This window comes from Rhinatrema bivittatum, chromosome 16, assembly GCF_901001135.1.
Source record: "Rhinatrema bivittatum chromosome 16, aRhiBiv1.1, whole genome shotgun sequence".
Taxonomy (NCBI): Eukaryota; Metazoa; Chordata; class Amphibia; order Gymnophiona; family Rhinatrematidae; genus Rhinatrema; species Rhinatrema bivittatum.
This window is the reverse complement of record NC_042630.1, coordinates 25,164,888-25,192,656: the sequence shown is the minus strand read 5'-3', so window position 1 is coordinate 25,192,656 and position 27,769 is coordinate 25,164,888. Positions and strand designations below refer to the sequence as shown.

Here is a 27,769-nt window from a genome sequence, read left to right as displayed (position 1 = left end):
ACCACTTTTCCTTCCCTATTCATACCCCAGATCAGTCCAGACAAGTGGGATTTACATAAGTTCCCCTATACTGGGCAGGCACCCAAAAAGACCCACCTACAGAACACTCTCACCAAACACAGTCTCCTCCGGTGCCCAAACATCCAAACAGTAATGCCTGGTGAAAGTGTGCAACGAAGACCACATTGCCGCCTGCCAGATCTCTTGAGGTGATACGAACTGACATTCAGCCCAGGAGGCTGCTTGTGCCCTAGTAGAATGTGCCCGCAACCCCTCTGGAACTGTCAAACCTTTACAGAGGTAGGCCGAGAAAATCGCTTCCTTTATCCTACAAGCAATTGTCGCTTTGGTCGCCTTACTTCCTTTCTTCGTTTAGTCAACTAGACAAACTGAAGCTCTGACTGCCGAAAATAGTTAGTGACCTAAAGATAGCACAACATAGTCTAATGCACATCCCATAAAGTGAAGTTCCCTCGCATGCGACTCTTCCGATGCCAACTTTGGAACTACGGGAAGCTCCACTGTCTGACTGAGATAGAACAAGGAGACGACCTTCAGTAAAAATGAAGGCACCCTATGCACTGACACCCCCATCGTCTGTAATCCTCAGAAAAGGCTCTCTACAGGACAAAGCTTGAAGCTCCGAGATCCCCTGGGCCAAACAAATTGCCACCAGAAAAACCGCCTTTAAGGTAAGGTCCTTCAATGACGCCCTCTGCAAAGGCTCAAATGGCGGTCCACAGAGGATTCGCAAGACCAAGTTAAGGCTCCACGATGAACACATCCTAGAAATTAGAGACCACAAATGCTTCGCCCCTTTTAGAAACTGTACAATATCTGGATGAGAGGCCAACAGTCTCCCTTGTAATTTGCCCCTAAGATATCCTAAGGCCGCCACCTGTACTCGAAGCAAATTGTAGGCCAGACCTTTAGTCAAACTCTGCTGCAAAAAGGCCAAAATAAGAGAAATATCCACCCATAACAGCTCTAGGCCTTCTTCCAAACACCAGTCCTCAATCACCCTCCACAACCATATATATGCCAGTGACGTGCAAGGCCTCCTCGCTTGAAGCAATGTAGCAGTAACTGGCTCCAAGTACCCTTTCAACCTTAAACATCTCCTCTCATAAGCCAAGCCGCGAGACAAAGGTAATCCGCCCGATCCAAGAAGATGGGTCCTTGTCGGAGTAGTCCCTGCAGAGGAACCAATCTGACAGGGCCCGTCGATTGCGAGATGAACCATTCTGCAAATCATGAACAACATGGCCTCTCCGGAGCTACTAGAACCACCCTTCCCGGGTATTGCTCTATGCATCGCAACATGCAGCCTATAAGAGGCCATGGAGTAAACATGTACAGCAGAATCTCCACTGGCCAAGAAAGAACCAGAGCATTGATCCCTTTGGCCCCAACCTCCCATCTGCAAGTGAAGAAACGAGCCACCTTGGCATTGCTTCACGATGCCATTAGGTCCAGCTGGGGATTCTACCACCTGGCTCGAATGAGGTCCAGAGCCTCTGCTGACAACTCCCATTCCCCCGGATCCAACTGCTGCCTCCTGAGGTAATCCACCTGCACACTGTCCACTCTGGCCACATGCGATACTGCAATCCCTTGCAGATACTGCTCTGCCCAGACAAACCGTTGTCTGGCCTCGAGAGTCACCCCATGACTTTTCATTCCACCCTGATGATTGATATACGCCACTGTTGTTGCATTGTCCAAGAAAACTTTCACCATTCGCCCTCGGACCGAAGGAGTAAACACCAATGCCCTGCGAACTGCTCTCGTTTCCAAATGATTGATAGACCAGGATGTTTCCGCTGGCGACCACTGATCTTGATCCGTCTGCCCTGATAGACCGCCCCTCAGCCTCAGAGGCTGGCATCTGTAGTCACCACCACCCAGTCCGAAATCTCCAGATACATTCCCTTCTCAAAACTGTGGCAAGATAGCCACCACGAGAGACTGGACCTGCACGCGCCCCTGAAGCGTTAAAGGCAGCTGAAACTTCTCCGACAACAGGTCTCATCAGGACAAAAGATCCCTTTGAAGTGGGCGCATGTGAACAAAGGCCCACGGCAAAAATGTCTAGCGTAGACACCATAGAACCCAGAACCTGCAAATAATCCCAGGCCCTGGGCATCAGCAGTCGCAACAGACGAACTACCTGTACCTGCAATTTCACGATTCTCTCCGAAGTGAGAAACACTTTGCCCCGCCGGGTATCGAACTTCGCTCCCAGGAACTCTAATGATGACTCTTTGCTAGTTTGACCATTCAGCCTAGCAAGTGTAGCATCTCCAGGACCCTCCTGACCAACTGACAACACTCCTCCTCCAACTTCACCCAGATAAGCCAGTCACCCAGATAAGGGTGAACTAGAATCCCCTCCTTCTGCAGTGCCACAGCCACCACGACCATCACCTTTGTGTACATCCTTGGAGCCTTTGCTAACCTGAAAGGAAGAGTTCGAAACTCGAAATGCTGCCCCAGCACCATGAAACGAAGAAACCTCTGATGCTCCTTACGTAAGGGAATGTGCAGATAGGCCTCAGTAAAATCCAACAATGCAAAAACTCCCCTTGACATACTGCCACTATCATGGTACGCAACTTCTCCATCCAGAAACGCAGAACTTTGAGTACCGCACTGACCTTTTGCAGATCTAGGATGGGGCGAAATGTACTGTTTTTTAGAACCACAAAATAAATCAAGAGTCTTCCTCGACCCTGTTCCTTAAACGGCACCGGAATGATTACACCTAATCCTTGAAGGCACTGCAACATATCTTGAACCACCTCTCATTTGCTGTGAGACGCGCAATGGGAGATCAAGAAGGTTTCCCTCAGATGTGAAAATTCTAAAGCATAACCATCTCTTATCACCTCCTGGACCAATTGATTCTGGTCCACTCCCTGTAAAAACATGTCAGACATTCCCTGACAGCTTTCATGTTGGAGTGGACTTGACTGGCTTCTTTGTGTGGATTTGCTTCCGCCAGTCCTCTGACCAGCACGATTCCTAGGTGGTCTCTGGGAGCCCCGAAAGGGCTGCTGCCTTCCTGACCCCTGCTTCTGCAAGGCTGCCAAAGAATTCTTGTTGGAGTGAAACCTCCTCCTAACTCGGCAACGGGTCCAGTTCAGGAAAGTCATTTCCACTCTTCTTATCCTCCGGCAGCTTATTTCTCTTCGATTTCCCCAAATATTTGATCAGCTGTTCCAGGTCTTCACCGAACAGTAGTTTCCCCTTAAAAGGGAGATTACACAACTGCGACTTGTACCACACATCCGCTGATCAGTTCCGCAGCCAGAGAAGCCTTCGCATTGCCACCGCCAACACCATAGTTCGGACCAAATCATACAACACATCCGCAACATAAGCGACCCCAGCCTCCAACTGGGCTGCCTGCTTAGCCCCGTCAAACGAGACAGATTCACTCTCCTGGGACTTCTGCACCCAGCGGAATCACGCCCTCTACAAATCGCCGCTTGGAGACTTAAGGCTGAGACCTCAAACATTCTCTTCAACTAAATTTCCAGCTTTCAATCCTGGGGATGAAGAACTTAGGCTTTCCAATCCCCTGGACAATACGGGCTAAAGCAGCAAAGGGATTGCCAACCTCCCATGGCCCATGAAGATGCCTAACACCTCAGGGAGCACCTCTTCTAGACTCTTGACTTCCTTCTGTTCTATCTTTTCTTCAATCTTAACTAGTCTATTCGTCAGTCTGCAGATTTGCACCTCTACCATCTGCTGGAGACACAGAAATACTTAGGGACTGCAGGTGGCACTCTTGGTTATGTAGCAGTGCCTGAAAAGTTTTTATTCTCTGCCTCCATCAGTTGGTAGGGATGCAAAATCCAACTTGTCTGGACTGGTCTGGGGTATGAACAGGAACATGTGATTACATTCCACAGCTTGTAGTTGTGCACATGGAATAAAGGGTCATTAGCAGAGCTTGAGGTGCATGGTCAAAGGGTGCGAAAAGGACTGACAACCACATTCTGCTTGCACACCGAGTACATCAAAGAGCTCTAGTATAGCCACTGCCAGAGGGGGATCTCAAGCACACACTGACCTCCACCTGTGGCACCCCCTGGCTCATCTCTGTCAGATGGTCAGAAGATTTTTGGAGGCCAAAGCTGCAGACAGAGGTGTCAGAAAGGTCAAACTCACTGCCCAAGGATACCGAACTCTAAAACACGGGAATAAACAAGAAATCATGAAAACTCAATGTCACTCTTCTCGTCCCTTAATCTCCCCACCTCCAAGCCGAGATACACCAGATTCTTCTCCACCCTACTACTACTAAACATTTCTATAGCACTACACGACATACACAACGCTGTACAAACATACAAAAAGACATTCCCTGCTCAATAGAGCTTACAATCTAATAAGACAAACATACAGGACAAGAGACTTGGGGTATAAAGTAAGACAATGGTTAAAAAGAAAAGAAAGTTAGTTAACAAGACTAAAAGCAGACAGGCATAAGATTTAAAAGCGGTTTCAAAAAGGAGGGTCTTTAGATGGGAATTAAACATGGCAAGAGAGGGAGCATGATGCACCACTTCCTAGAATACTATTCCAAGCACACGGCGCAGCCAGGTGGGAAGCATGGAGTCTGGAATTGGCAGTGCTGGAGAAGGGCACGGATAGGAGTGACTTATCTGACGAGCAGAGTGCACGAGGAGGGGTGTAGAGAGAGATAAGAGAGGAGAGGTAGTGAGATGCTGCAGAGTGAAAGCAGGAGCCAATAGGGAGCCAATGCAGTGACTTCAGAAGAGGGGGTTATGTGAGCGTAGAAACTTTGGCGAAAGATAAGTTAAGCAGCTAAATTTGGGGTGGATTGCAGTGGAAAGAGATGGCTCGCCGGGAGACCTGTAAGGAGCAGGTTGCAATAGTCTAAGCGGGAGGAGATGAGAGAGTAGATAAGGATTCTGGGAGTGTGTTCAGAAACGAAGGGACAGATTTTAGCAATGTTATAAAGAAAGAAATGACACGTTTTAGCAGTGTTTTGGATATATGTAGAGAAGAGAGAGGAGTCGAAGAGGACTCCAAGATTATGAGCTGATGGGACAGGGATGGCAACCACAGAAACAGAGAAAGGAGGAAGAGGGTAAGTGAGCACCATTCTTGGCCATGTTGAGTTTGAGGTGGCGGCGGGATATCCAGGCAGTAATATCAGACAGGCAGGCTGAGATCCAGGACTGGATTTTGGTGAAATTTCTGGTGTACAAAGGTAGATCTGGGAGTTGTCAACATAAAAATGGTATTGAAAGCCATGAGAGGAAATCAGAGCATCAAGGGATTTAATATATAGTAAGAAGAGAAGAGGGCCCGGGACGGAGCCTTGAGGCACACCAATTGATAGTGGAATGACAGTAGAGGAGGAACCAGCAGAGGAAACGCTAAAAGTGCGATGTGAGAGGTAAGAAGAGACAGGACAGAGTCCCGAAATTCAAGCAAGGACAGAGTATCAAGCAGCAGGTGGTGCTCAACAGTGTCAAAAACAGCAGACAGGTCAAGGAGGATAAGGATAGAATAAAGATTTTTGGCTTTAGCCATAAACAGGTCACTGGAAACTTTGGCAAGGGCTATTTCAGTTGAATGTAGAGGGCGAAAACCAGACTGGAATGGATCAAGAACGGTTTGAGATGTAAGAAAGTCAAGACAGTGGTAGTGAACAGCATATTCAAGTAGTTTGGAGGCAAAAGGGAGAAGGGATATGGGACAATAGTTGACAGGACAGGTAGGATCCAGTGAGGGTTTTTTAAGGAGTGGTATGAGTACAGCACGTTTGAAGGCAGCAGGAACAGTAGCAATGGAGAGTGATTAAGGATGTGACAGATAGAAGGGATGACTGCAGTGGAGATGGAGCTGAGGAAATCGGATGGGGACAGGGTCAGAGGAACAAGTTGTGAGTTTGGAGGAAGAGAGACGACAAGCAGTTTCCTCCACTGTGACTTTAGGAGAGAGAGTGGGGGAGGCTAGGGAAAAGGTAGAGGAAAGAAGTGGGGGAGAGGCAGATAAAGATGAAATAACTGAGAACTCAAGACTAATTTTGTGAATCTTGTCCTGGAAGTAGTCAGCCACAGACTGGGCGGAGAGAGAAGGGGAGGAGGGAGGCGAGGGAACTGAGAGTGGCAAAGAGACAGTGAGGGTTGGATGTAGAAGAGTTTGTCAGATGGACATACTAATCTTGTTTGGCAAGTGCAATAGCAGACTGGAAAGTGGTCTGCATGAATCTGAAGTGTAGGAAGTCTGCACGGGCACAAGATTTTAGCCAGAGACGTTCTACAGAGCGGACGCAGGAACGCAGGTAGCGAATTGTAGGGGTGAGCCACGGTTGGGATTTAGTGCACCTTACAGGACGGGTAAGAAGAGGGGCAAAAGTGTCTAAGGCTGAAAAGAGTATAGTGTTGTAAGAAGAAACTGCTTCATTAACAGATTCAGACAAAGTTATGAAGGAAAAGAGATGAAACAGCAGTGGAAACGATGCAAGGGTGAACAGCTTGGAGAGTCCTAAAGGTGTAAGTGGTGGCTGGACAAGGGTGGTTTAATGTGAACGTTATCAGGTGATGATCTGAGATGGCGAAGTCTGAGAGACAGCAGTTGGAAGCAAAGACGGTGTCAAGGCAGTGACCATGCTGGTGAGTAGAAGTGGTAGAGCAGAGTCGGAGATCAAATGAAGAAGTTAAAGAAAGGAGTTTCGAGGCATAAGACTTAGAGAGGTCATTAACATGGAGGTTAAAGTCACCAAGGAATAAGGGAAGGGAAGGATGAGTCAATGAAGAAGGAAAGCCAGGAATCAAAATCCGTGAGAAAGGAGGAGGGAGATTTATCGGGGGGGGGGGGGGGGGGGGAGGGGTCGATAGATGACAGCTACCTGGAGAGGCAGTGGGGTGAATAGGTGGATGGAATGGGCTTCAAAGAAAGAAAAAGAGGGGGACTGAAGTAGGAGAAGGGGTTGAAATCTGCAGGAGAGGGAGAGCAGAAGTCCAACACCACCACCATGGCCTACTGGGCGAGGTATATGGGAGAAAAGGTGCACTCAGGGGAAAGCCAGATCTCCGTTAAGGCAAGGAGATGAAGAGGCCATGAAAAAAAGCAAGCTTCACATTCCAGAGGGAGCACACGAAAGGAAGAGACGAGGGATAGAGACGGGGAACAGTGATAAGATTGGAGGGATTACAGCATGAGGGATTACAGAGTGGATCAAGAACGGCTTGAAATTAAGTGAAAATTGCCTTGAAGGGCCAGAATTGGGATTGATATCCCCAGCTGAACGTAAAAGGAGGAGCAGGAGAATAGAGACGATAGGCAGAGGTGTGCGATAGCAACAGCGATGAGATGGTGTCAGGGATAGTGGAAAAGGCAGGATGAGGGGAAGGAAACTTTGAATTTCCCTCTGAGACACGCTGAGCCCCTCTCCACACCTCCGCCAAGACACGCTGGGCCCCTCTCCACGCCTCCGCCGAGACCTGCCAGGCCCCTCTCCCCACCTCCAAATCAAAACATGCTGAACTCCTCTCCCCACATCCAAGCCGGGACACGCCGAGCCATGCCCATGCTTGTCCCCTCTCCCCACCTCCGAGTTGGGACACTGATAGCCCCCTCTCCCCACCTCTGATGTGGTTGAGTCGGGCCTTTCCTTCAGGAGGTTCTCCATGTGGCTTTTCCTCAGGTACTGATCATTCTGCTCCACCCTCTGCTGACACCCCTTGTCCTTTGCTGCCCCCATCTGCTCTGCACTGGCTCTCCTCCAGACTGAGGATCTCTTGGGCGTGAGCAGCTGCTGGATTTTGCCTGCCAGGCTGCGCCGTGGTGTGCCCACACTGTTAAAGTTCTCATCCACTGGGCTCAGCTTGGATGTACAGCGACTGCCTGTGTCCAACAGTTCCATGCAGCCTTCAGGCAGCTGAACATCGGAGCCCTGCCAGGGCAGGTGATCACTGCAGGTGTCATCCGTGAGGATGCTAGAGAGACTCCCATCCTCTGAGCCAAAGGGCTGAGCTACCATGACGCTGGGAAGACTCCCATCCACTGTGTGCACAGGCCGGGTCATCACAGAAGTGTTCAGAAAGCTGCGCTGAACGGTTGGGGTACAATGAGCATTGCTGGGCAGAGTCATCTCCTCAACAGCTTGTATCACTAATCCAAGAAAAAAAAACAAAACACAAGAGAATGAAGGACAGGAAGACGGCAGAGGGAAGGCTTAGCTGGGACTGGCAGGTATTACAAGACTGAACCCACAGCCAGATACAAATTGAAGCACTAAGGCAGAAGCGGGGTCAGTGGATAATGTCACACCTCTGTAAAGGTGCCACAGATTCCTCCACATTCTGCTCCTGGACTTACTGTGTGGTAGAGCTGCCTCCTGTGTTCTGCGCTCACAGCTCATACTGCGGCTCTTTATCAGCCTCCCTTGAATCCTCTGCCGACTCTCGCGCATGCTGCGGCTAGCCCACATCACCTGGCGCTGGAGGTACAACCTGCCATGTACTTCCCCTAGGGATGTGTCTGCTCTCTGGTCTGGAAAACATTAAAATATTACTGCCAAGGAGTAAAACGGTCTCCTCGCAGCACAGCAGTTCCAAATATCTAATCCATGGGTCCCCATACATTTCGAGGAAAGGGCCACATAAGACATTACCAAATCACCAAGATGAGGGGAGACCCCTTCTCAAAGTTCACTGAGCAGGGAGGGGGTGGGAGCCATCTCCCTCGGAGGCAAGGTTCCCGACAGTGTGGCACATAGGATCAATATTATTATTTCTAGCTTTCGCAGAAGTTGGTAACCCTCTGCCACATCCCCAGTAACCCTGCCCCGTCTCCCCCCCTGAGATGCACATACATGTGGTGCACTCCTTCCCCATCACCTCCTCTCCCACTCTGCCCTTCCTTTCTTTCCCCCTGTTATTCGCTTCCTCCTCTCACTCCCCCTCACCCACCCTAATCTTCCGCTGATGGGACCTGGCCTCCCCACCAGCAGCTTGATTCAGTGGCGCTGATCCAGCCATCTCCTCTTCCGATGGTGGGGCATGGGTAGCCCTGCCATACATCTTCAGTTTCCAGAGCCACCACACGTGGAAAAAAGAAATCTTTACCATGGGCTGGATTCCCGTTATAGGAAGGAAAAATAGAGCGGGCTGGAAAAGTGAGCCGGCAAGTCATTGTTTGGGGACCCCTGATCTAATGTAATCTTCCATTTATATTCCACTCGACTAATCCCAGGGCAGCATAGGAAAATTGGTTCTTACCTGATCATTTTCATTCCTGGAATACCCCAGATCAGTCCAGACTCCTGGGTTCTGCCTCCCTGCCAGCAGATGGAGACAGAGAAGAAAAGCTTTACTGACACTGCTGCTTAACCTAGAGTGCCACCTGCAGTCCCTCAGTATGACCTGTACCCAAGCCAAGATGAGAATAACTATAACATTAACTGAGACCCTCAATGAGCAGACAGGAGGTACAGCATCTATGGAAAGCTTGTTCCAACAACATTAAGCAGAAGATCGTGTAACCAAACAAACTGCTATGATGAGCAGACTTTACTGAACAGGCAGGGTTCTGGACTGATCTGTAGTATTCCAGAAATGAAAATTAGCAGGTAAGATCCAATTTTCCTTTCCTGTTCATACCTCATTTCAATCCAGCCTCCTGGGAGGTGCCCAAGCTCCCACTCGCAATACACTCTCTCCAAAACCCTCAGAGTCTAGATCCTGGTCATCCAACCGATAAGGACTGGAGAAAGTGTGTAATGACGTCCAAGTAGCCGCCAGACATATTTGTTGTGAAGAAACCAGCTTACACTTGGCAATTGAAATTGCCTGCACTCAAGTCAAGTGAGTCCTTAGACACTCTAACACCGGACGATGTTTACAAATATCCTCCAAGCATCTCACAATAGTAGCCTTAGGTGCCCTGCACCCCTTTCTTGGCCCATTCCAAAGCACAAAAATGTTATATGATCTTTATTAGACACCTAGAGATACAGTATCTTATCAAACTCCGCCACAAATCCAATACACGAAGTTCCTTTGCATGTGGCACAGACGAATCCAAATTCAGAAAGGCGGGAAGATCCACTGTTTGACTAAGATGAAAGCCCGAAACAACCTTTGGCAGAAATGAGCGTACCATTTGCAAGGACACCCCATTCTCTGTAAAGTGAAGAAAGGGATCTCTACAAAACAAAACCTGAAGCTCTGAAATTCTTCTGGCTGAATAAATTTCACCAAGAAAACCATTTTCAGGGTTAAATCCTTTAGAGTCATCCTCCGCAATGACTCGAATGGAGCCTCCCACAACACCTTCATCACCAAATTAAGATTCTGAGGGACACATATTCCACATTGAGGGCCACAAACGTTTTGCCCCTCAAAGCAAATGAATCACAGCCAGATGAGAGGGCTAGGGACACCTACTGCACCTTACCCCGAAGACAGCCTAAAGTGCTACCTGTACCCAAAGGAAATTATAGGCTAGAGCCCTCACTAGACCTTTTTGTAAAATCGTCAAGGTATGAGAAATTAAAGCCCGAGAAGGCTGCAGGCCCTGTTCAACACGCCAAGCCTCAAAAATCCTCCACACCCTAACATAAGCCAAAGATGTGGACGGCCAGCTGGCCTGCAGTAAGGTGGCAATGACATCTTCAGAATACCCCTTCCATCTCAAGCATTTCCTCTCAAAAGCCAAGCCACGAGACAGAAGCGATCCGCCTGATCCAAAAATATGGGACCCTGGTGCAACAGTCTCAAAAAAGTGACCAAACTTTAACGGACTGTCCACCACCAAGTTTACTAGGTCTACGAACCATGGCCGATGTGGCCACTCCAAAGCCACGAGAATCACTTTGCCCGCGTGTCTCTCTATGTTCCGTAGCACCTTGCCCACCAACGGCCATGGGGAAAAGTCATAAAGAATCATCCCTGGTGGCCAAGGCAGCACAGGATATCAATTTCTTGCTCCATGACTGAAAAAACACACTGCTTGTGACTGTAAAAACACACCACCATGGCATTTTGTCTCGACACCATGAAATCCATGTGAGGTTTCCCCACCTGGTCTGAACAAGAATCATTGCTTCCTTCGACACCTCCCATTCTCCAGGATCCAACTTTTGCCTGCTAAGAAAACGCGCCTACACGTTGTTCATCTTGGCTTTGTGAGACACCGCGATAACTTCCAGATGCCGCTCTGCCCAGTGAACCAACTGAGCCTCTTGAAAAACCATCCAACTTTTAGTCCCTCCCTGTCGGTTGATATAAGCTACCATCGATAAAACTCGCACTGCCCGACCTTATAACAGTGGTAGAAAGGAAAGCAAGGCTAAGCGCACCTCTAGTCTCTAACCGATGATAGACCACGATGCCTCTTCCTTCGACCATTGACCCTGCACAGTCTGGCGCTGACACACTGCTCCCCAACCGGAGAGGTTGTATCAGTGGTCACTATCACCCAATCTGGGATTTCAAAATCCATCCAATATTCCAGATTAACCCGCCCAAGTCACCATGAAATACTGAACCTAGATCCCCCCCTGAGGGGAAGAGGAATTTGAAATTCCTCTGATAACGGGTTCCAACAGGAGAGGAGCACTCTTTGAACAAGCCACATATATGTGGACACTCAGGGAACTAGTTCTAGCGTCAATGCCATTGATCCCAGGACCTACAAATAATCCTAAACCCTGGGCACCCTTATTCGCAACAAGCAGCAAACCTGACTCCTCAGCTTTCCCACCCTATCCTCCATGAGAAACACCTTGCCAATCTGGGTGTCAAATCAAGCTCCTAGGTACACCAAGTATTAGGATGGCATTAGATGGCTCTTTGCTAAATTCACCACCCAGCCCAGAGTCCTCAACCTCTCTAGGACCTGCTGTACCTCCAGTTGACAGAGGTCCAGCGACTTTGCCCGAATGAGCCAGTCATCCAAATATGGGTGTACCAGCACTCCTTCCTTCTGAAGGGCTGCTGCCACTACCATAATGAGGGCCTGTCTGTGTGTGTGCACTTGCCTAGAGGTCAGTCTGTGTGCGCATGTAAGAGAATGGATGTGTGTGAGAGAGAGAGAGAGAGAAAATGCTATGTGTGAGAATGAATGGGTGTCTGGGGGTCTGTATGGGTGAGAGCCTATGTATGAGGTAGGCTCTCACCCACATACTCGGTAGGCCCTTCCCACGGCCTAACACCTCCTGGACCCGCTGGACCAGCTGCGGCCTAAAGCCTCTTGGACCCGCCACACGATCCACCGGTCCTACCTACCCACCTAGTCCATCCTACATGGAGGGCCCGCATAGCGCTGCCCAGGCCGTTCACCGGCAGACTCGAACTCCCTTCACTCCACCGTCCACCGGTGGAGTCTGCTGCGTACCAGAACTTCCTCCTCAGCCAGAGGAAAACACAGGAAGTGATACTATTCTCATCGCTGCCATACTGGGTCAGACCAAGGGTCCATCAAGCCCAGCATCCTGTTTCCAACAGTGGCCAATCCAGGCCAGAAGAACCTGGCAAATACCCAAAAACTAAGTCTATTCCATGCTACCGTTGCTAGCGCAGGTTTTATGGTTTAATGTAAACCGAATTGATTTGTAACTTGTTACAAGAATATCGGTATATAAGAGCCCTAAATAAATAAAAATAAATAAATAGTAATAGCAGTGGCTATTTTCTAAGTCATCTCAATTAATAGCAGGTAATGGACTTCTCCTCCAAGAACTTATCCAATCCTTTTTTAAACACAGCTATACTAACTGTGCTAACCACATCCTCTGGCAACAAATTCCAGAGTTTAATTGTGCGCCGAGTGAAAAAGAGCCTTCTCCAATTAGTTTTAAATGTGCCACACGCTAACTTCATGGAGTGCCCCCGAGTCTTTCTATTATCTGAAAGAGTAAATAACCGATTCACATCTACCCGTTCTAGACCTCTCATGATTTTAAACACCTCTATCATATCCCTCCTCAGCCGTCTCTTCTCCAAGCTGAAAAGTCCTAACCTCTTTAGTCTTTCCTCATAGGGGAGCTGTTCCATTCCCCTTATCATTTTGGTAGCCCATCTCTGTACCTTCTCCATCACAATTATATCTTTTTTGAGATGCGGCGACCAGAATTGTACACGGTATTCAAGGTGCGGTCTCACCATGGAGCGATACAGAGGCATTATGACATTTTCCGTTTTATTCACCATTCCCTTCCTAATAATTCCCAACATTGTTTGCTTTTTTGACTGCCGCAGCACACTGAACCGATGATTTCAATGTGTTATCCACTATGACGCCTAGATCTCTTTCTTGGGTTTATTTATTTATTTAAAAACTTTTTTATACCGGCATTCGTAGGACACATCATGTCGGTTTACAAATAACTGAGAAAGGAAAGGAAGTTACAATGAACAGGGGAGGGGTTAACTGGGTGATATACAAAGAAGAGGAGAAGAGAGTCAAACAGGCAGCGTTACAAAAAGAACCAATATACAAGGTTAATTGGCATGTGCACTTGAGATCTTTAGTATATGAAACTTATTTACAGTAGGACAGGGGCCGGTGCACCTAAGAATGATTAAGGGGGGGGGTAGGGAGGGAGCGGAGGCGGGGGGAGGTGGGGGTGGTGGGAACCGGGTACAAACGGTGATAGTTTTCAGGGCGAAGTTGATGGTGGTGTGGGGGAGAGGAGAGTCAAACAGGCAGCGTTACAAAAAGAACCAATATACAGGTTAATTGGCATGTGCACTTGAGATATTTGGTATATGAAACTTATTCACAGTAGGACAGGGGCAGGTGCACGTAAGAATGATTGAGGGGGGGGGGGTAGGGAGGGAGGGGAGGTGGGGGGAGGTGGGGGTGGTGGGTTGTAGCACCTAATATGGAACCTTACATTGTGTAACTATAGCATGGGTTATTTTTCCCTATATGCATCACCTTGCACTTATCCACATTAAATTTCATCTGCCATTGGAAGATAAGTTCATTAACTATTATTAATCAAGCTGACTTAGAGAATAGCCACTGCTATTACTGGCAATAGAAGCATGGGATCTACTTAATGTTTTGGGTACTTGCCAGGTACTTGTAACCTGGATTGGCTACTGTTGGAAACAGGATGCTGGGCTTGATGGACCCTTGGTCTGACCCAATATGGCAACTTCTGTTCTTGTTTTCTTCGGAGTCCTCAGACTCATCCATGGGGCCACCTTGCTGTCCACATAAGCCGAATACCCTCCAGATGTTGGCCAATGTCTTTTTGCTGGTCACCTTGGGCATTTTTGCAGGCCATGAGTCATCTTGCAGCTGACCATTGGGACGAAAGTACTGCTCCCCTGCTGCCTTTCTAACTAGATAGGGTTTGTGGAGATGTAACACAAAATCTATGAAAAGGACTGAGAATCATCAGAATCAAGGACTTATCTTCAGAGTCTGCCTGCCTCTCCACAAGATTCTGCATGATTGGCGATTAAAGAGGGGATTCCCACCTCCCCAAGAGCCTCTCGCGCTGCTGCGACTGCAGTCAAGATGGCTGCCATTCCCATACTCACAGGGAAAAGATCTGCAGCAGCTCTCAACAACTTTGTTGCTCTTTTACGTGCCAAAACAGAGCCAGGACCTTTAAACGCTGAAACATATCCTACACTGCTTGAGCTGGCTTGTCCCCTGGAGATGCACCACACATATGGATCCCAGTATGAGTGGCAGCTCCTGCCATGATACTTGGCTGGCGCCATGTGCATCCCACACGTGCTGCTTTGATGCTCTCTGCAGCGGTCTTGTCAACATCAGGACCCTCAGTTACCGCCAGCTCTCACCTGTGTCTGATGTGATCACTGACCACTCACTGGGCAAGCCAGAGCCGAGAGTCCTCTTCAAGCTTCTTAAAACAGAATTTTTATTTTTAAACTTTACCACAAAAAAAAACTCCAAAACAAATTACTTTCCTGAATTCTGCAGAATGGCTGCTGTGTCCCAAGGGTTGTCCAGGACACAGCTAATCAAAACACCCTCAGCATGCAGGGACGGGCCAGCATCAAGGGTCACCAACCCCCTGCTCATCCACCTCAACCAGGGAGGTTGGACCCACCAGGGATCTAACAATTCCCTAGGAGGAAGCTCCTAAAGAAATTTCTCTTTTTTTTTTTTTACTCAAAACTGCAGGTTTTACACCCCTACCGTCTGCTGGAGACAGAAATACGGAGTGACTGTAGGTGGCACTCTAAGTTAACTAGCAGTGTCTGTCTCCATCTACTGGCAGGGATGCAAACCTAGGAGTCTGGACTGATCTGGGGATGTGAACAGAAAGCAAAGATACATTTTCGTATATACACATTAACATTAATATAATCATAATGAAACAAAGTAAAATACAATTCATAAACATATACAGTGAACAAAAATCATTACAATGCAATAACTGGCATCCAGCTAAAGGAAAATTGGTTCTTACCTGCTAATTTTCATTCCTGTTGTACCACGGATCAGTCCAGACTCCTGGGTTTTGCCTCCCTGCCAGCAGATGGAGACAGAGAAAGTTTTACTGACACTGCTACATAATTACTTGTGCCACCTGCAGTTCCTCAGTATTGACCTGTACCCAAGCACAAAAATCGTAAAACATTAACAACTTCAACAAATGTACAAAAATTTTCAACAAGTTTGTATTCCATACCATGAACCTCTGAATACTCGACTAAAAAATCTCAGCTTAGTGGACGAGTCTCCACCTCCACAGATCGGGCAAGTTCTGGACTGATCTGTGGTACTACAGGAACGAAAATTAGCAAGTAAGAACCAATTTTCCTTTCCCTGTATGTACCTGGATCAGTCCAGACTCCTGGGATGTACCTATGCTCCCCTACTCAGGGTGGGACTTGGAGAGTCCCGCTCACAACACACGCTCGCCAAATGACTGGGATTCTGGATCCCCCACATCCAAGCAATAGTGTCGTGCAAAAGTACGCAGCAATTTCCAAGTCACTACTCTGCATATTTCCTGCGGCAAAACCAACTGAGCTTCTGCCCATAAGGCTGCCTGAGATTGCGAAGAATGAGCTCTCAAATCCTCAGAAACCGGACATCCCTTCATTATGTACGTGGATCCAATGGCCTCCTTGAGCCATCTTGCAATAAAAGCCTTGGAAGCCTGAAAACCTTTCTTGGAACTACTCCACAAAAAAAAAAAAAGGAGATGATCCGACCTCCCGAAATCATTCGTTACCTTGAGATACCTAAACAGAGCTCTGCGTAATTTTAACAGCTTAAGGGTCTTCGTATGAGGAGCGTATGAGGAGCGGAATGAGGAGCGGTATGAGGAGCGGAAGAGTCCATCTCCAGAAAAGCCGGAAGTTCCACCGACATGAAATGCCGATACCACCTTCAGTAAAAAGGAGAGCACTATCTGCAAGTACACCCCCACCCCCCACCCCCCTCCCGAGTCTGAAGTCTGCAGAAATAGATCACGGCAAAACAAAGCCTGCAACTCAGAGATTCTCCTACCTGAACAAACAGCCACCAGAAAAACGACCTTAAGGGACAAAACTTTTAAGTGTCACTCTCCGAAGAGGTTCAAAAGGGGCCTCATACAAACCTCCGAGAACAAGGTTAAGATTCCAATACGGACCAACTCTCTCCAAACCGGCGGGCGCAAATTCTTAGCCCCTCCCCCGAAGAAACCAAACTACGTCAGGATGAAAGGACAGAGAGCAACAGTCTACTTTACCTCTTAGGCAAGCCAGAGCAGCCACCTGGACCCTAAGAGAGTTGAACACAAAACCCTTGACCAAATCCTCCTGAAGAAATGACAAGATCTGAGAGACTGAAGATCGTAACGCTCGCAAAAACCTTCCAGACCCTTATATAGGATATTTATTTATTTATTTATTTATTTATTTATTTAAAAGTTTTTATATATACTGCACTGTGGGGTAGGAGTCTATTCGTCTTGGGGGTTTACATTAAAACATACAGAATATTACAACCTACATCATTTAAAATACATCACATTTATATTAAGTTGCTGAATCATGCTAACAGTTTAGAGTTCAGAATAATTAGTTCATTATTGTAAATTGTATGCACGTGTGAAAAGGTGAAAAGGATAGAGAAGTAGACGTCCGCCTAGCCTGAAGGAGCATAGCAATAACCGTTTCAGGGTACTTCCTGCAGCTCAATCGCTGCCTCTCAAAAGCCAAGCCACTAGATAAAAGTGAGCAGCCTGATCTGAAAATACTGGCCCCTGCCAAAGACGACCCGGCAGATGGACAAAGCGTAATGGACTCTCCACGGCTAAGTTGACTACGGGCGACATGGCCACTCTGGGGCTACCATCACATCACCCAGATGTCATAAGAACATAAGAACATAAGAAAATGCCATACTGGGTCAGACCAAGGGTCCATCAAGCCCAGCATCCTGTTTCCAACAGTGGCCAATCCAGGCCATAAGAACCTGGCAAGTATCCAAAAACTAAGTCTATTCCATGTAACCATTGCTAATGGCAGTGGCTATTCTCTAAGTGAACTTAATAGCAGGTAATGGACTTCTCCTCCAAGAACTTATCCAATCCTTTTTTAAACACAGCTATACTAACTGCACGAACCACATTCTCTGGCAACAAATTCCAGAGTTTAATTGTGCGTTGAGTAAAAAAGAACTTTCTCCGATTAGTTTTAAATGTGCCCCATGCTAACTTCATGGAGTGTCCCCTAGTCCTTCTACTATCCGAAAGAGTAAATAACCGATTCACATCTACCCGTTCTAGACCTCTCATGATTTTAAACACCTCTATCATATCCCCCCTCAGTCGTCTCTTCTCCAAGCTGAAAAGTCCTAACCTCTTTAGTCTTTCCTCATAGGGGAGTTGTTCCATTCCCCTTATCATTTTGGTAGCCCTTCTCTGTACCTTCTCCATCGCAATTATATCTTTTTTGAGATGCGGCGACCAGCATTGTACACAGTATTCAAGGTGCGGTCTCACCATGGAGCGATACAGAGGCATTATGACATTTTCCGTTTTATTCATCATTCCTTTTCTAATAATTCCCAACATTCTGTTTGCTTTTTTGACTGCCGCAGCACACTGAACCGACGATTTCAATGTGTTATCCACTATGACACCTAGATCTCTTTCTTGGGTTGTAGCACCTAATATGGAACCCAACATCGTGTAATTATAGCATGGGTTATTTTTCCCTATATGCATCACCTTGCACTTATCCACATTAAATTTCATCTGCCATTTGGATGCCCAATTTTCCAGTCTCACAAGGTCTTCCTGCAATTTATCACAATCTGCTTGTGATTTAACTATTCTGCACAATTTTGTGTCATCTGCAAATTTGATTATCTCACTCGTCGTATTTCTTTCCAGATCATTTATAAATATATTGAATAGTAAGGGTCCCAACACAGAACCCTGAGGCACTCCACTGTCCACTCCCTTCCACTGAGAAAATTGCCCATTTAATCCTACTCTCTGTTTCCTTTCTTTTAGCCAGTTTGCAATCCACGAAAGGACATCGCCACCTATCCCATGACTTTTTACTTTTCCTAGAAGCCTCTCATGAGGAACTTTGTCAAACGCCTTCTGAAAATCCAAGTATACTATATCTACCGGTTCACCTTTATCCACATGTTTATTAACTCCTTCAAAAAAGTGAAGCAGATTTGTGAGGCAAGACTTGCCCTGGGTAAAGCCATGCTGACTTTGTTCCATTAAACCATGTCTTTCTATATGTTCTGTGATTTTGATGTTTAGAACACTTTCCACTATTTTTCCTGGCACTGAAGTCAGGCTAACCGGTCTGTAGTTTCCCGGATCGCCCCTGGAGCCCTTTTTAAATATTGGGGTTACATTTGCTATCCTCCAGTCTTCAGGTACAATGGATGATTTTAATGATGTTACAAATTTTTACTAATAGGTCTGAAATTTCATTTTTTAGTTCCTTCAGAACTCTGGGGTGTATACCATCCGGTCCAGATGATTTACTACTCTTCAGTTTGTCAATCAGGCCTACCACATCTTCTAGGTTCACCGTGATTTGATTCAGTCCATCTGAATCATTACCCATGAAAACCTTCTCCATTACGGGTACCTCCCCAACATCCTCTTCAGTAAACACCGAAGCAAAGAAATCATTTAATCTTTCCGCGATGGCCTTATCTTCTCTAAGTGCCCCTTTAACCCCTCGATCATCTAACGGTCCAACTGACTCCCTCACAGGCTTTCTGCTTCGGATATATTTAAAAAAGTTTTTACTGTGAGTTTTTGCCTCTACAGCCAACTTCTTTTCAAATTCTCTCTTAGCCTGTCTTATCAATGTCTTACATTTAACTTGCCAATGTTTATGCTTTATCCTATTTTCTTCTGTTGGATCCTTCTTCCAATTTTTGAATGAAGATCTTTTGGCTAAAATAGCTTCTTTCACCTCCCCTTTTAACCATGCCGGTAATCGTTTTGCCTTCTTTCCACCTTTCTTAATGTGTGGAATACATCTGGACTGTGCTTCTAGAATGGTATTTTTTAACAATGACCACGCCTCTTGGACATTTTTTACTTTTGTAGCTGCTCCTTTCAGTTTTTTTCTAACAATTTTTCTCATTTTATCAAAGTTTCCCTTTTGAAAGTTTAGCACGAGAGCCTTGGATTTGCACACTGTTCCTTTTCCAGTCATTAAATCAAATTTGATCATATTATGATCACTATTGCCAAGTGGCCCCACCACCGTTACCTCTCTCACCAAGTCCTGTGCTCCACTGAGAATTAGATCTAAAATTGCTCCCTCTCTCGTCGGTTCCTGAACCAATTGCTCCATAAAGCTATCATTTATTCCATCCAGGAACGTTATCTCTCTAGCGTGACCCGATGATACATTTACCCAGTCTATATTGGGGTAATTGAAGTCTCCCATTATTACTGCACTACCAATTTGGTTAGCTTCCCTAATTTCTCTTAGCATTTCACTGTCCATCTCACCATCTTGACCAGGTGGACGGTAGTATACCCCTATCACTGTAGTCTTCCCTGATACACAAGGGATTTCTACCCATAAAGATTCAATTTTGTATTTAGTCTCATGCAGGATGTTTATCCTGTTGGACTCTATGCCATCCCGGACATAAAGCGCCACACCTCCTCCCGACTGCTCCTCTCTGTCATTGCGATATAATTTGTACCCCGGTATAGCACTGTCCCATTGGTTATCCTCTTTCCACCATGTCTCTGAGATGCCAATTAAGTCTATGTCATCATTTACTGCTATACATTCTAATTCTCCCATCTTACTTCTTAGACTTCTGGCATTAGCATACAAACATTTCAAAGTTTGTTTTTTGATTGTATTTTTATTCTGCTTTTTAATTGATAGGGATAAGTTAGAATTTTTTAGCTGAGGTGAGTTTTTAGTTACAGGCACTTGGACTACTTTTCTAATTATTGGAACCTCACTGTCGGGATGCCCTAATTCTAATGCATCATTAGTATCCTTTAAAGATACATCTCTCCGAACCATGCGCTGCTGAGCGACTGTCGGCTTTCCCCTTTGTTCTAGTTTAAAAGCTGCTCTATCTCCTTTTTAAAGGTTTGCGCCAGCAGTCTGGTTCCACCCTGGTTAAGGTGGAGCCCATCCCTTCGGAAGAGACTCCCCCTTCCCCAAAAGGTTCCCCAGTTCCTAACAAAACTGAATCCCTCTTCCTTGCACCATCGTCTCATCCACGCATTGAGACTCCGGAGCTCTGCCTGCCTCTGGTGACCTGCGCGTGGAACAGGGAGCATTTCAGAGAATGCTACCCTGGAGGTTCTGGATTTAATCTTTCTACCTAAGAGCCTAAATTTGGCTTCCAGAACCTCCCTCCCACATTTTCCTATGTCGTTGGTGCCCACGTGTACCACGACAGCCGGCTCCTCCCCAGCACTGTCTAAAATCCTATCTAGGTGACGCGTGAGGTCCGCCACCTTCGCACCAGGTAGGCATGTTACCAGGCGATCCTCACGCCCACCCGCCACCCAGCTATCTACATTCCTAATAATCGAATCACCAACTATGACGGCCGACCTAACCCTTCCCTCCTGGGCAGTAGGCCTTGGGGAGATATCCTCAGTGCGAAAGGACAATGCATCACCTAGAGAGCAGGTCCTTGCTACAGGATCCTTTCCTGCTACATCTGGTTGGTGCTCTCCCATTATGAGACCTTCTTCCTCCAAGGCAGCACCAGGGCTGCCAGTCTGAAGTTGGGACTGGACTACTATGTCCCTGAAGGTCTCATCTATATACCTCTCTGTCTCCCTCAGCTCCTCCAGGTCTGCCACTCTAGCCTCCAGAGATCGGACTCGTTCTCCGAGAGCCAGGAGCTCTTTGCATCGCATGCACATGTACAACTTCTCACCGGTGGGTAAAAAATCATACATGTGACACTCGATGCAAAAAGACTGGGAAGCCCCCCTCTATCCAACGCAACACCTTGCCCACTAGAAGCCAAGGAGGAAACGTAAAGCTGAACTTCCTGAGGCCAAGGCAGCACAAGAGTGTCGGACTCCCTCAACCCCCGTGCTCTCTTCTACGACTGAAAAAATGAGCCACCATTGCATTGAGATGAGTTGCCATTAGATCCACAAGGGGGCAGGCCCACCTCTCACTGATGAGCTGCATTGCCGTCTCAGAGCTCCCACTCTCCCAGATCTAATAACCTGCGACTTAGAAAATCCACTTGGACGTTCTCTGCTCCTGCGATGTGCGATGCCGCTATCCATTCCAGATGACCCTCCACCCAGAGAATCAATTCTTGAGCCTCCTAAGCCTCTGCCTGACTCTTGGTTCCTCCCTGCCAATTGATATAGGCCACCATCATCACGTTGTTCGATATAACCCTCACTGACCGACCTTTGACTAACGGCAGAAAGGCCAGTAATGCTAAACACACCACTCTGGTCTGATAGATCAGGAAGCCTCCGTCATGAAGCAGCAGCCTTGAGTGGACTGTTGCTGACACATCACCGCCCCATCCAGACAGACTGGCATCGTAGTAAGAATCACCCAATCCGGAACCTCCAACTCCACACCCCAAGTGAGACTGGAACTCAGAAACCACCATGATAGACTGTCCCTGCCAACACCCTTGAGTGGCAAACGAAGGTGAAACTCCTCCAAGAACGGGTTCCAATGAGACAAAAGAGCTCTCTGCCAAGGCCTCTTGTGAGCGAATGCCCAAGGCACCAATTCCAGGGTCGAAGCCATCGAACCCAGAACTTGCAAATAATCCCAGACTCTGGGCATCGACAACCCCAACAACTGATGAACTTGGTCCTGCAGCTTCAGAACCCGCTCCTCCGTGAGAAACACTTTACCCCTGAGAGTGTCGAATCGGGCTCCCAGATACTCCAGGGACTGCAGGGGAACCAAGTGATTCTTTGCCAAGTTTACTACCCAGTCGAGGGACTCGAGAATGTGGATCAATTTCTGTACCGACTGACAAGAAAGATCCTCCAACTTTGCCCTGATAAGCCAGTCATCTAGATAGGTGTGCACCAGAACTCCTTCCTGGCACAATGCCACTGCTACCACCACCATCACCTTGGTGAAAGTGCGTGGCGCCGTGGCTAACCCAAAGAACCTGAAACTGAAAATGCTGTCCCAGAACCATGAACTGCAGAAACCTCTGATGATCTAAGTGAATGGGTATGTGCAGATATGCCTCCATCAAGTCCAAAGAAACCAGGAACTCGCCCTTACGGACTTCCGCTATCACCGACCTCAGGGTCTCCATCCGGAAACGCGGCACTTTGAGCACCACATTTACCCTTTTTAAATCTAGGATCAAACGAAAAGTCCCTTCCTTCTTTGGAACGACAAAGTAAATAGAATGCCTTCCTGAGAGACTCGTTCTTCCTGCGGAACCTGAATTACCGCTCCTAGCTTCCGCAACCAGTCCAGCATCTCCCAAACAACCAGTTGCTTGTGGGAGGAAGGCTCGTTAAACAAAAAAAATTTTGGTCTCCTAACTGCAAGTTTTGTACCATCCACCATCTGCTGGAGACAGAGTAATACTGAGAACTGCAGGTGGCACAAGTGATTATGAAGCAGTACCAGTAAACTTTCTTTGTCTCCATCTGCTGGCAGGGATGCAAAACCCAGGAGTCTGGACTGATCTGGGTATGTAACAGGGAACTCACACACTGCTTTCCCTTGGGGTGAGTCAGTCAGACAAACTATCAAATTAACATTACAAAATTAATTACAAAGACTTAAATCTCCTCACCCAAGACACACAGACTATAACCCAACCCAGTCTGTTTAATCCCTCCCGCCACACCTCTCAGAATGAGATGGGACAATCTCTCGTACATAGGCCCCAGAGGCTGGTTATGGTGCAATGACTGCAGTTCTCCATTAATCTCTTTCCTCCCATCACCTGGCATCTTTCCAGCCATCTAAAAGTGACCGAGAGATTAATCTCCACACCTCTACCAAATTCCCCTGCAATCCAGTAAACATCTCCTTTAATGCTGCCAATGTCTCACCTGATGCGCTGAAAGCTGGGCTCTCCTGGACGAGCCTGGAAGCCTCCTGCTGTTCTCTCTCTTTCAAAGGCTGTCGGAAGTGAGCTGCACCTAGAACCACATTGCGTAGTTTGGCCCAGCGAAGCCTCCCTCCCTGGGTACTGGAAGGCCACTTGCTTTCCAGCACTGCCTGGGAACAAGGCACATAAAGATATAAATATACTCTCTATACCTCAGATAGGAGGAGGCGAGAGAGCCAGAGAAGGAAACAGAAAGGTGTGGTGTGGGCGAGAGCATACCTTGTTGTAGTAACCATATGTGATGGTGTTCGGTACCACTCCAGCCTTCTTCATCTCCAGCATTACCCGCACGGCCAGCACTGGTTCCCCGTACAGCCCACACAGTTGCATCAGGATACGGTAACATACCTAGGTCAAGGGGACACGAAGCTTGACTAAACAGAAGGTGAAATTTAGACTTTTGGCCTAAAGCCTTTCTGGGTGCAGCCAACTCGTAGCTGCAGCACCAGTTCACACATCTGCACCATCTGCTGGAGACAGCGAAATATTGGTGAGCTGAAGGCAGCTTTGAGCTTTTTTTCCTCTGTCTCCATCTGCTGGCAGGGAGGACATAGCTTCTCTGGACTGGTCTGACATGGATGAAAAGAAAATTCTATTACTCCCTCGGTGTGATTTAACGAGAACCTATATGGTGTGATTACCTGCAGTTTGCAGAACAAATATCCTAGACCACTGCTGATTGTAAAGGTCTAAGTGAACTGGGTCTGTGTGCTTTCTGTTTGCTTCAATAATTAATTAATTGACTAGAATGATACTATAAGAATGACACTATTTATTTATCCACAAACTCTTAAAAATAGTTAATTCAAATGGTGACATCCACGTCTTTCCGCTGTAAGTATATTTTCCCCCTTCAGTAAAAACTGTACTCAAATTTTATAAAGTAATCCACAATGTTACTTATAAATTACATAAGTTGTTAATCATTTTGTTGATTATTACCTGTTTCTGATCGCAGTTACTCCCTGTTTGTAACAATTGTTGACTAAATGTACTAAGTTGTTGAATCTGTAAACTGGAGTGAAGGCAGCTAGCTATACTTCGGTATAAAAAAAAAGCATTTAAATAAATAAATAAATAATGGCAAAAGCTGGAAATTCTCCCTTACCAGCACCAAATGGTACAAAAGGTTGCTCTTTTTTCTCTAAATAAAACTTTCAAGCTTTCTTAGGGGCGGATTTTAAGAGCCCTGCTCGCCTAAATCCGCCCAAATCCGGGCGGATTTAGGCGAGCAGGGCCCTGCGCGCCGGTAGGCCTATTTTACATAGGCCTACCAGCGCGCGCAGAGCCCCGGGACTCGCGTAAGTCCCGGGGTTTTCGGAGGGGGCGTGTCGGGGGGCGGGCCCAAACCGCGCGGCGTTTTCGGGGCGTGTCGGGAGCGTTCCGGGGGCGGGCCGGGGGCGTGGCTACAGCCCGGGGGCGTGGCCGCGCCCTCCGGACCCGCCCCCAGATCGCGTCCTGGCGCGCTAGCGGCCCGCTGGCGCGCGGGGATTTACTTCTCCCTCCGGGAGGCGTAAATCCCCCAACAAAGGTAAGGGGGGGGTTTAGACAGGGCCGGGCGGGTGGGTTAGGTAGGGGAAGGGAGGGCAAAAGAAAGTTCCCTCCGAGGCCGCTCCGATTTCGGAGCGGCCTCGGAGGGAACGGGGGTAGGCTGCGCGGCTCGGCGCGCGCCGGCTATACGAAATCGATAGCCTTGCGCGCGCCGATCCCGGATTTCAGCGGCTACGCGCGTATCTACTGAAATCCAGCGTACTTTTGTTTGCGCCTGGAGCGCCAACAAAAGTACGCCTATTCGCGGTTTTTGAAAATCTACCCCTTAAGGTCCAGAGAAAGCAAATTTTCCTTTTTGAAAGTCTCTGGATGCAAGCACAACGCAGGCAGAACAACATCAGTTAACGCAGAAAGCAGAATTAACTTTGGGTACAAAATGTGAAACAGTTCTCAGTGCCACCTTATCTGGAAAAATCTGCAGAAAGGAAGCCATAGCAGACAGAGCTTTCAAGTTGCTCCCCCTCACTAAAAGTCAAAAACTAAAGCAACAGAAGCAGCAGTTTAAAAGGAAAATTGGTTCTTAACTAATTTTCGTTCCTGTAATACCACAGATCAGTCCATGCTCCTGGGTTTTGCCTCCTCCCAGCAGATGGAGACAGAGAAGAAAAGCTTTACTGACACTTCCACTTAACCTAGAGTGCCACCTGCTGTCCATCAGTATGACCTGTACTCAAGCCAAGATGATAACAATTGAACGAATACTACAAATCATGAATCCAAACTCCCATAATGAGCAGGAGGAAAGTGAAGTCGTAAGCAATATGGAAACTCGTTCCAAAAACAAAAAATGGAAGCGCACTGAATCCATCAGCAGCTCTGCATTATACACAAACTATCAGTATGAGCAGTGGACTCCCCCCCACTGGACTGATCAGTTGTATTCCAGGAACAAAAAACTTAGCATGTAAGAACCAATTTTCCTTTCCTGTTCATACCCTAGATCAGTCCAGACTCCTGGGATGTACCTAAGCTCCCCTAAACAGGGTGGGACCGTGAGAGTCCTGCTCATAGAACACTCTCCCCAAAGTGCATGGAGTCCAGATCCTGGGCATCCAAGTGATAATGTCTGACCAAAGTGTGCAACGACTTCCAATTCGGTGCCCTGCAAATCTCTTGCATAGACATCTGCTGAGATTTGGCCCAAGAGGTCACCCGAGAACAAGCCGAGTGAGCTCCTAATCCTTCAGGCACAGGACAACCCTTACAAATATAAGTCAAGCCAATAGGCTCTTTTAGCCAACATAGAAATCGTAGCTTTTGACACTTTATACCCCTTCTTTGGACCACTCCACAGCACAAAGAGGTGATCCAATCTGTGGAAATCATAAGTAACCTTTAGCTACCTAAATAATGCTCACCTTACATCCAGTACTTGGAAACTCCTTGCGGACACATCCAAATCCAGAAAAGCTGGAAGTTCCATTGTTTGACTAAGATGAAACTCTCAAATAACTTTAGGCAGAAAGGACACCACCGTATGTAACAATACCCCAGAACCTAAACAATGGAAAAACACGTAAATATATGAATCAAATCATGCTATGCTAAACTGCAATTACTACATAGACTAAAACTTCTGCTGACTCACGTAGCCTTCCGCATGGTGCTGCAAACCCTTATTTTTTCAAAATCAGACTACTGCAACTCCCTTCTACTCAGAGCACCTAAAGGTCTTATAAAAATAAACTACAGCTACTACAAAATTCAGCAGCTAGACTCTTAACAGGATCCAGGAAATTCAATCACACCTCGCAATCACTGATAGCTCTGCACTGGCTACTGATACAATCCCGAATCTAGTATCAAGTCTTAACATTAATACACACCTCCCCTCCATTCTGACAACACTGGCCTGGTAGGCGTGCCAAATCAACCATACAAGCCACAGAGATCACTAAGATCTCATAATAAGGGTTTACTAGCTGTGCCATCATTACAGAATACACATCTGACAAAAATAAGAGTCCGTATGTTCTCCATAACATGCCCTATATACTTTGGAACCCTCGACCTGAAACTCTACAAATGACTACTGAAACGAAGAAATTCACACATGACCTTAAAACAATGTTATTTCAAAATGCCTATAACCTAACTTAAGCTGTTCTGAAATCAATATGTGCTCCTTCATGGGCAAATTCATTATGAACTAATTAAAGAACCTACTACTACTTTCTTTCCAACCCAGCCCAATTAAATATATTTGATACATCTTCTCTCTATCCCCAACTTTATATCCCTCTGGTACCCTGTGCTAAAAGTGCTACCTCATCCCTGCATATCTTTCCTCTCCTGACCACCTTAGTCAATGTATATATCTTTCACTAAAATGTTATGTCATCTGAACACATCAAATGAATGTAATTGTCTACCTATATTTATGTCATGAAGTAAACCGTTGTGATCTTCACTTGGAACGATGGTATATAAAATGGCTAAATAAATAAACAAACAAACAAACAAACTCTGAAATATGTAGAAAAGGATCTCAAGACGACAAAGCCTGAAGTTCCAAGATTCTCCTGGATGAACAAATAGCCACCAGAAAAACAATCTTCAGAGTTAAATCCTTTATAGTTGCTCTCTTCAGTGGTTCAAATGGAGCCTCACATATTCTTCTAAGCACCAGATTAAGGTTCAAAGA

General features: G+C 46.8%; 1 protein-coding gene across 9 annotated transcripts in view; it reads right to left on the bottom strand.

The window, feature by feature from the left end:
* Nucleotides 1–27,769, bottom strand: part of DENND4B (DENN domain containing 4B) — a 120,807-nt gene that overhangs the window by 25,329 nt on the left and 67,709 nt on the right. For 8 of the 9 annotated variants that reach the window (XR_003853000.1, XM_029580312.1, XM_029580313.1 and 5 more), the window contains 5 exons: nt 23,794–23,922; nt 23,516–23,684; nt 8,368–8,541; nt 7,634–8,160; nt 4,082–4,198 (listed from right to left, as the gene is read on the bottom strand). Coding sequence is in view for 8 of the 9 variants with exons in the window: in XM_029580312.1 (XP_029436172.1) it covers nt 4,082–4,198; nt 7,634–8,160; nt 8,368–8,541; nt 23,516–23,684; nt 23,794–23,922 (1,116 nt within the window). In the remaining variant the exon portion in view is untranslated. The remainder of the gene's footprint in view (nt 1–4,081; nt 4,199–7,633; nt 8,161–8,367; nt 8,542–23,515; nt 23,685–23,793; nt 23,923–27,769) is intronic. The other variant, XM_029580314.1, reaches the window with a different exon arrangement.